Source organism: Nanorana parkeri, unplaced genomic scaffold, assembly GCF_000935625.1.
Source record: "Nanorana parkeri isolate BGI_ZX_2015 unplaced genomic scaffold, ASM93562v1 scaffold2673, whole genome shotgun sequence".
NCBI lineage: Eukaryota > Metazoa > Chordata > Amphibia > Anura > Dicroglossidae > Nanorana > Nanorana parkeri.
Window position 1 is genome coordinate 40698 of NW_017308941.1, and position 9213 is coordinate 49910.

At 45.5% G+C, this 9213-nt stretch overlaps 2 protein-coding genes across 2 annotated transcripts in view; both read right to left on the reverse strand.

Moving 5' to 3' along the window:
* The window catches only part of LOC108802122 (epoxide hydrolase 1-like), a 16960-nt gene extending 14878 nt beyond the window's left edge, over positions 1 to 2082 (reverse strand). Inside the window, exons 1-2 of the mRNA XM_018574008.1 lie at positions 1995 to 2082; positions 887 to 1091 (exon numbers count right to left, since the gene is read on the reverse strand). Of these exons, the coding sequence (XP_018429510.1) occupies positions 887 to 1091; positions 1995 to 2023 (234 nt within the window). The 5' untranslated portion in view covers positions 2024 to 2082. The remainder of the gene's footprint in view (positions 1 to 886; positions 1092 to 1994) is intronic.
* Positions 2083 to 4871: 2789 nt separating this feature from the next.
* Positions 4872 to 9213, reverse strand: part of LOC108802123 (epoxide hydrolase 1-like) — a 7316-nt gene continuing 2974 nt past the window's right edge. Inside the window, exons 5-7 of the mRNA XM_018574010.1 lie at positions 8564 to 8672; positions 8327 to 8452; positions 4872 to 5122 (exon numbers count right to left, since the gene is read on the reverse strand). Coding sequence (XP_018429512.1) covers positions 4915 to 5122; positions 8327 to 8452; positions 8564 to 8672 — 443 coding nt within the window. The 3' untranslated portion in view covers positions 4872 to 4914. The remainder of the gene's footprint in view (positions 5123 to 8326; positions 8453 to 8563; positions 8673 to 9213) is intronic.

Consider the following 9213-nt stretch of genomic DNA (forward strand, 5'->3'; position numbering starts at 1 on the left):
CCTTGTGAATGAGTAAGGGGTACTTGTACTACTATCCATTCAGTAAAAGGGATAAAAGATATTAGAAATAAAAACACCCGACGTTTAGAAAAAAAATCCTTTATTTAAAAAGAAAAAACCCCAAAAGACAAGTTTTTGACAAGTCTTTTATTAAAAAAAGAAAAGAAGAAGAAAACCCCCAAAAATAGATCCACCGACGTAATCCAGAGTCAATCACGACGTCCAGCGTTGTCCACAATGACAACGACTCGACAAGATAAAAAATAAAACAAGAATAAATAGAAATAATCATTTTTTTAAAAACACAACACCTGCCAATCTGTCCGTTCACAACAAACTCCAGCCACAGAATGGAGTTCTGACAGATCCCAGCAACATATAAATAATTGGGTGGAGCTAGTGTTCAAATCTAGTTCACAATTGTGGGAGGGGCAGAGACACAAAGTACAGGGGGGAAATCTCACCATTGTGGGAGGAGCAGAGACACAAACTACTGGAGGAAATATCACCATTGTGGGAGGGGGAGAGACACAAACTACTGGAGGAAATCTCACCATTGTGGGAGGGGCAGAGACGCAAACTACTGGAGGAAATCTCACCATTGTGGGAGGGGCAGAGACACAAACTACAGGGGGAAATCTCACCATTGTGGGAGGGGCAGAGACACAAACTACTGGAGGGAAATCTCACCATTGTGGGAGGGGCAGAAACACAAACTACTGCATAGAAATTGTGAGAAGAGCGGAGACACAAATTGATCAGATCTGATCTTTCTTACAGCAGCTAGAACAATGATAAACTTCTGGCTGGTCAGGATGGGTTACGATACTTTGAACAGTCTTTCAGTCAAACTGAACCATATTCTGTCAGGTGTTCCTTTATTTACCTTTATAACATCTTCGGAGACCTCCACCCGGAATGGACTGATTCGGGTGTCTTCCTTCTCATCAGGTTTCGTTCCGGGTCCCCACCATCCATCCCCCATTTCTATAGTCTTCCTTTTGCCTCCACATAATACCCAACAAAGTGCGGCACCACCGACCCCAACCGGAACCAGAGCGCTGTAGGGCCAGTGCTCATTGAAGGCCGACCTGGAAATGAACAGAGTGAATTATAACCGAGGCTTCTATTGTATGACTACAAATCATTATTATAAACACTGAGCTGGTTACCATCAACCAATGTGAAAGGAGAAATGGACAGAGGGACAGGCTGTGAGGGTCATCTCTCTGCTCCCCCTCTTGTCAGCACATGTGAATGCAGGGCACCTGATTGGTGGAAAGTAGTACTACCCCGCCCTCTTCCAGTCTAAGTGCTGCTGTACAGGGGTTCAGCAGTGGTTCAAGTCAACTCAATATAAACAGATTTATATGTTTAAATATAAACACAGAGCACAATGTAACAAGTGCAGAGCACAGGAGGAAATCCGCAGAGCACAATGTAACGAGTGCAGAGCACAGGAGGAAATCCGCAGAGCACAATGTAACGAGTGCAGAGCACGGGAGGAAATCCACAGAGCACAATGTAACGAGTGCATAGCATGGGAGGAAATTCACAGAGCACAATGTAACGAGTGCATAGCATGGGAGGAAATCCACAGAGCACAATGTAACGAGTGCAGAGCACGGGAGGAAATCCACAGAGCACAATGTAACGAGTGCAGAGCATGGGAGGAAATCCGCAGAGCACAATGTAACGAGTGCAGAGCATGGGAGGAAATCCGCAGAGCACAATGTAACGAGTGCAGAGCACGGGAGGAAATCCACAGAGCACAATGTAACGAGTGCATAGCATGGGAGGAAATCCACAGAGCACAATGTAACGAGTGCAGAGCATGGGAGGAAATCCGCAGAGCACAATGTAACGAGTGCATAGCACGGGAGGAAATCCACAGAGCACAATGTGACAAGTGCAGAGCACAGGAGGAAATCCACAGAGCACAATGTAACGAATGGAGCTTCCTATAGATTGTTAGCCCCTTTCCTTTCCCTCACCTGCCATTCTCTAGGACTTGTCGCCACATGTCGTCTTCCTGACCCGATTGTACTCTCACCTGTTGCACTCTGGGTAATAGAGCGTCAGCCTCTGTGTGTGGGGAGACAAAAAACAAATATATGACAAAGGAGAAATATAATAAACTGAAAGAGACTCAAAATACTGACAACACAGAGAGAGGAGAGAGCACATGACACACCGTCCACAGAGCAGGAATACAATATAGAACAGACACACCTCTGGTGTTACAATGGGTTAAACGTCACCAGCTTGTTGTTTCCTCCCTCCTCTGGATAACACCCAACCCGCCTCACATGTGACCGCACTGGGATCATACATAGGGATTAACTCTTTCCTGGCCAACAGAGGAAACATGGGATTTTTTTTATTTAAATAGACAGATCACCTAAAACTTTCACTATTTCAGTATTTGGAAGATGCCGGAGAGTTCACTTGTGATATTTCTGCATTGTAGTCTCTAAGACTGCAGACCTGAGAACCCTGCACACAGTTCCCGGGTCTGTACACCTGCTGTGCCCTATATGAGGGGCCCCCACTATCCCTGTGCCGAGTTCCTGAGTCTGTACACCTGCTGTGCCCTATATGAGGAGCTCCCACCATCCCTGTGCTGAGTTCCCGGGTCTGCGCAGCTGCTGTGCCCATTATGAGGGACAGCAATAGAAAGCTGACAGAGGGTCTAATCCTTCACCACTTCATCCATAATGGAATAAAATTACCTTTGTAGATACATCGGGCGGCCTTGACCAGCCCAGTTCCAAAGCATAGACAAGGTGCGTTACTTGGTTTCCTACTAACTGTGCCACATCACAAGGTGCTGCAATTAGTACAACTCAATGAAATGTCACTTCAATAAAGTTTGAACAAAAAAAAAAAAAAGGTAAACAGTGCATTGCACTAAAATCAGAGCATTGCGGCACCTTCTTCACAGCGCACACCACTGAGCGCTGCTAGTAAGAACGGGCCTAAGGGTTTGCTTAGATCTCATTATAGAGGTTACATGTTAGCGTCCGGGGCGGGGGTGGGGTGTTTAGTGTCTGTATCTCCTTCACAGTCAGGAGGAATTAAACATTGAGTGCACAGGGAACGTTCAGATTATTAAAGACCTGCCACATGCAAGATGATAGAACTGAAGCCAACATGGAGTCCAATTGTGGGAGGACACTCCCCAGGCAAGAACCTCCATCACCTTCCAAACTACTATATGCACAGTAATAATGTGTTCAGTGCAATGCTATAGTGTGAAAAGGAATTCATTAAATTGCACCAGCAGGGTATCCTAGGGTGACAACGCTTACTCAGTTCAGCTGCAGCGTTGTCACCCTTTGCTGCACTTTCCTGAAGTTGGACTACAAACAGCCATTCCAATACACAGTCACATTCCGCTTTCCTATTTATCACAGGCAGATGGCGATCTCTGTTCTTTCTAATGGATCGGTCATAGGTGTTATGTTAAAGCCGAGCTCTGGGTAGACAGCTAAAGACACGGATGAAATACATACATGGGAGATGTTTTACATGCCAAAGGATTTGTGTTTCTGTTCATCCAGTTCTAAAACTTACCCAGCTCTGTCAAAAAGCACAGGAATTCTTCCTCCAGCTGGGGATCCCTCTAGTTATAATAAAGATCTATATAGAGGAATCAGGACCTCCTTCCTCCAGCTGGGGATCCCTCTAGTTATAATAAAGATCTATATAGAGGGATCAGGACCTCCTTCCTCCTGCTGGGGATCCCTCTAGTGATAATAAAGATCTATATAGAGGAATCAGGACCTTCTTCCTCCTGCTGGGGATCCCTCTAGTAATAATAAAGATCTATATAGAGGAATCAGGACCTCCTTCCTCCTGCTGGAGATCCCTCTAGTGATAATAAAGATCTATATAGAGGAATCAGGACCTCCTTCCTCCTGCTGGAGATCCCTCTAGTAATAATAAAGATCTATATAGAGGAATCAGGACCTCCTTCCTCCTGCTGGGGATCCCTCTAGTGATAATAAAGATCTATATAGAGGAATCAGGACCTCCTTCCTCCTGCTGGAGATCCCTCTAGTGATAATAAAGATCTATAGAGAGGAATCAGGACCTCCTTCCTCCTGCTGGGGACCCCTCTAGTGATAATAAAGATCTATATAGAGGAATCAGGACCTCCTTCCTCCTGCTGGAGATCCCTCTAGTGATAATAAAGATCTATATAGAGGGTCAGGACCTCCTTCTTCTCTTATTCACTTTCCACACACATACACTGCTTGCATATTGTGCAATTAAACAAATGGACGGGGATAGTGTCAGAATCTGATATTTCAGCTTTTAACCTCTAATTACACACATGATAGATTAATAACATTCTGTTTTGTTATACTTATTCCCATAGAATTTTTACACAATAAATTTATTTTTATGGTTTTTGCTGCCCGCAGACTCTAGCGATCTATTAAAGCTAAACTCCAGAGAAATGGTTTAATCCACAGATGAAATAAATACTGTTAATGGGAAATGACTAAACTGCCATTGGATTTGTATTTCTGTCCATCCAGTCCTCAGACTTATACATCTCAACCACACAGCACAGCTAGGTTGGTGACACAACCTAAGGAAGACGGTGGCATCACCTCTCCACCTGTCAGCATGCTCCTGGCATTGCAGCAGAAACTGATTGGCTCTTTGTGCTGCTTTTACCCCAGGCTGAGCTCTGCTGTACAGGGACTGCATGAGACTGATAGCAAAATGAATTCAGGAACGTACACAGCATTTTGTCTGCATGGAGTTCAGTATTTAGCTGTAGCTTAGAGCCTTTATTTCAGCATTTTGTGTTGCATTTCCCCAGATTAGGAGCAGGGACACGAGGTGATATATACAGAGTAGTGTGTTGGGCAGCACATGTAGCGTGACGGGTCCTGTACTTTATTTAGCATTTTTTTCCACCTTAGACACAAAGTTCTGGATGTCGCGGGCCAGCAGTTCGGGCTCCTCGAAGGCAGCAAAGTGCCCTCCGCGGGGCATGTAGTTGTAGTTGACAATGTTTTTGTGTCTCTCTTTGACCCAGATCTTGGGGTTGTGCATCAGCTCATGTGGGAACGCAGCAATGCCGGTGGGAACATACACAGGGGTCCTGCAAAAACAAAAACATCTGTGTCACATGGTGCAATACCTGACTAATACAAAATAAAGTGTCTAAAAGCCCAAGCAAAACTTCAGACATCCAACGTGCCCCCTCCGGAGTCAGTGTCAGAGCTCTCCAATCAGCGTGGGGGGCATTAGCTTTGCTGTAGGTCTGATTTAGAAGGGGCCCTGTCAAACCTGTACAGAGAGCAGGGCAGCCATCAGAAATTTTGGGGCCCCTTACACGGCTTTAGGCTCTGACTCTGGGCTTAGTGACCCACTGGACGCAGGACCCATCTGAGAACCTGCAGAGCCCACCATAGATGCTGCACAGCCCATCTGATACTCTCTATGGTGGGCTCTGCACGGGTCCCAGGTGGGCTGTTGACCTGGCTTCCTCTGCCGCTTGACTGGCCGAAAGTGATGTGATGTCACTTCCGACTGGTCCGAGATCAGTTGCTAGGGCCAGGCCTCCTCCGGTGCTGCGGGGGCCCGGCCGCCTCCTCACCTGTCACCGTCATGTAAGGGTCCCGTGTGGGCCCCCCAGGCTGCCTGGGCCCCTTACATGAGTATCGGCCGTACCCCCCTGATGGCAGCCCTGACAGAGAGACCACTGCTTCCTCACAGACAGCAAGAGTCCTTCTCAGCATCAGACCGACAAGCATTTCTACTGTCAAGAAAACAAACTGAATTTGCACACTTCTTGTTTTCATACACATGGTTCAGCTTTAACTATCACCTTCTTTACCCAAAACTACAACAAAAAGCTTTCGTTGTACACCACCCAGCCATACAAGCTCCAGCAACACACACTGGTGATAGAGTCTAGACACCATAAAATAGCCTCAACCAGGGAACCATGGAACTCTATGGTTCTACCAGAGGTTGCTAGGGGTTCCTTGAGCAATCAGCACTTTTTTTAACTCTCGGATAGGTAACCACAAGTGACCAATATCACCTAGTCTTTTTAGCTATCTGTATAGGAGGCATTCTTCCCACTGACCACCAATGTAAGGAGCATTCTTCCCACTGACCACCAATGTAAGGAGCATTCTTCCCACTGACCCCAATGTAAGGGGCATTCTTTACTGGCCACCGATGTAAGGGGCATTCTTCCCACTGACCCCCAATGTAAGGAGCATTCTTCTCTTTGACCAACAATGTAAGGGGCATTCTTCCCACTGACCCCCAATGTAAGGGGCATTCTTTACGGGCCACCAATGTAAGGGGCATTCTTCCCACTGACCCCAATGTAAGGGGCATTCTTCCCACTGACCCCCAATGTAAGGGGCATTCTTTACTGGCCACCAATGTAAGGGGCATTCTTCCCACTGACCTCCAATGTAAGGGGCATTCTTTCCACTGGCCACCAATGTAACAGGCATTCTTCCCACTGACCACCAATGTAAGGGGCATTCTTCCCATTGAACCCCAATGTTTGGGGCATTCTTCCCATTGACCCCCAATGTAAGGGGCCTTCTTCTCAATGGCCACCAATGTAAGGGGCATTCTTCCCACTGACCCCCAATGTAAGGGGTATTCTTTCCACTGGCCACCAATGTAAGGTGCATGCTTCTCACTGGCCCTCAATGTAAGGGACATTCTTCCCCCTGACCCCCAATGTAAGGGGCATTCTTCCCGCTGGCCACCAATGTAAGGGGCATTCTTCTCAATGGCCACCAATGTAAGGGGCAATAGTCGCACTGATCAGCAAGACAGCCTTTCCCAACCAGGGTAAAATGGAACCATAGAGTTCCACCAGAGGTTGCTAGGGATCCCTTGAGCAATCAGCTCTTTTTTACTCTCAGATAAAAAGATCATCGGTGTCAGTGGTTACTTATCTATCTGTAAAAGGGGGCAATCTTCCCACTGACCACAAATGTAATTTGGCCCTTCTCCTCCTAACCCCCAGTGAAGGTGGCATTTCTCCACTGACCTCTGATGTTGGGGACACCGCAAATTTCACTGCCTGCCTTTCTTTTCTGGTCATTATTATTATTTGTTTCATTTAATTACTACTGAAAATAATTTGGTTATATAGAACAGCCCTGAGTGTCAAATTCTCTAAGTATGTCACATACCTTTCTTGTTCAAATTACTGTTTATGTTAATGTACCATGAGCTGTGTATATACAATTATCAGGGGTTTCCCGGGACCTAAAAGTTATTATAAGGGTTCCTTCATGTTCAAGAGGTTGAGAAAGGCTGCTGTAAGAGGTCACCATGTCCAAGAATGATGGTAATAGAGATATAATAGGCAAATTGAGGCATTGTCTACAGTGATGTGGTTTTTGCTCTTAACTGAAGAAAAGAAAGGTTAATCTGAGGTTTTGGGCTACTCTATTAGTACGTCTATCTTTCTTATCATGATCTATTGTTATGGGGTGCACGTATAACCAGAAAACAAGGTTCTTAATGATGAGAAAATACATATATTTCAATGGTATTTCAACCAAAACTCTTCCCAGAGCTTTCATCTGTTTATCCCAAAAACACATCTAGATGTTGCCATCTAGGAGAACTCTCTCCATACTAGGTTTCTGGATCCTCCACCCAGCAAAGCGCTTTCTATATTGTGCACTTGGATTCAATAATGAACAAGACTATTGATACATGGCTCAGGTCTTCATCAAATGATTTCTTTACGCCCTGTGGATGTCAATAATTTCAAGACTTCCAACCAACACAGTTTTACTCAACGGTTTCCAACTCTTACAAAATTAAAGTGCAACTAGAGCCAGAACTTTTTTTTTTTAGTTCTGGATGCAGTGGAGACGGATTTGAGCACCTGTCAGGCTTTTATTGCTGTTGGTGTCCCCGTTAGGGATACTCACCCTCTCTATTTGTCCTGGTGACTATTATGACTAAAGTGAAAGAAAAATCACAGATTTTGGGCTGTCACCAGAATTTTCAAATTGGAACACTAGTTCTGGTGACCCTGCTGACCAGCAGAGATTTCCCTCTCTTTGGATGAATTTGCTCTTACTTCATGTTGTCCTATCAGACAGGAAGTAAAGGGAAATTTCCCCAATGGGACACAGATGGCAAACAAAGCTGACAGGGGCTATACCACTCCCTTATTCTATCCAAATCTATTACGTTTTGGCTTCAGTTCTAGTTTGACTTACTTCACGGAGTGTTTTGTTTCCCTGTTCCTTTCATTGCTTGTTTTACTTTCTTTGATTGGCTGTTGAGGGATTTTTTAATGACATACCTTGCAACTAGACCAAAACGGGATTCATGGGACAAGTTTTCTTTGCAAAACCTCATGGAAGATGTGATGGAGCCTGACACCCAATATATCATCACATTGGTGAGAAGGTCATCCAACGAGTATTTCCTACAACACAAACATTTATAAATGATTAATCCTGAAGTTTATTTCTTTAGAAATATTATGTTCAGAAGAAGATTTCTGTCCCATAATGACAATGTTTGTTATGTTTCTGACCTGTCCAGTCCTCCATCCTCCAGGGCTCGATAGTCCGGATTGGTCCAGGTGGAGAACTTTTCCAGGATATAGGCAGCCAGCCCAGCAGGCGAGTCATTCAGAGAAGAGCCTAGAGAGGGGGGACATTTACAGATATGAGGACCCCAATGACCACTCATGCCAACCAGGAGTACTGAGACTAAACCTGCATGATTCTGTATGAGAAGCCCAACACACTGAGCAAACCCAGCTCACTGTTTACAAGTGTCACTTGTAGCCATAAGTCAATGTACAGAATGTGTTAACAGCCAAGTGATCACTGATATTAGGATTCGGATCAAACTCAAATTCAACACGGATTTCCAGTGTTCCATCTTGATTGTATTTTTCCATTCAAATTGTATTGAAGTCAATGGGGGCTGGTGGTTTTGATGGTCCCTAGTCAGAGCCATCACTATGATGAGGCAACATCTTATTTAGTCACATTGGCGGTGCGGCCGGTGTGCCTGCTGCCCCCGTTTCGGCCAGAACATCCAAGGTTGTTAACAGCTCTTAGCAACCTAGGACACTCTGGCTGGCATCCCGCCCTGCTCCTGCCAACCAGTGATGTGAGTGAGCTGGGCAGGCCACTGGACAGAGGCATGCACTCCCCCTCCCCCCCCCCCCCCCCG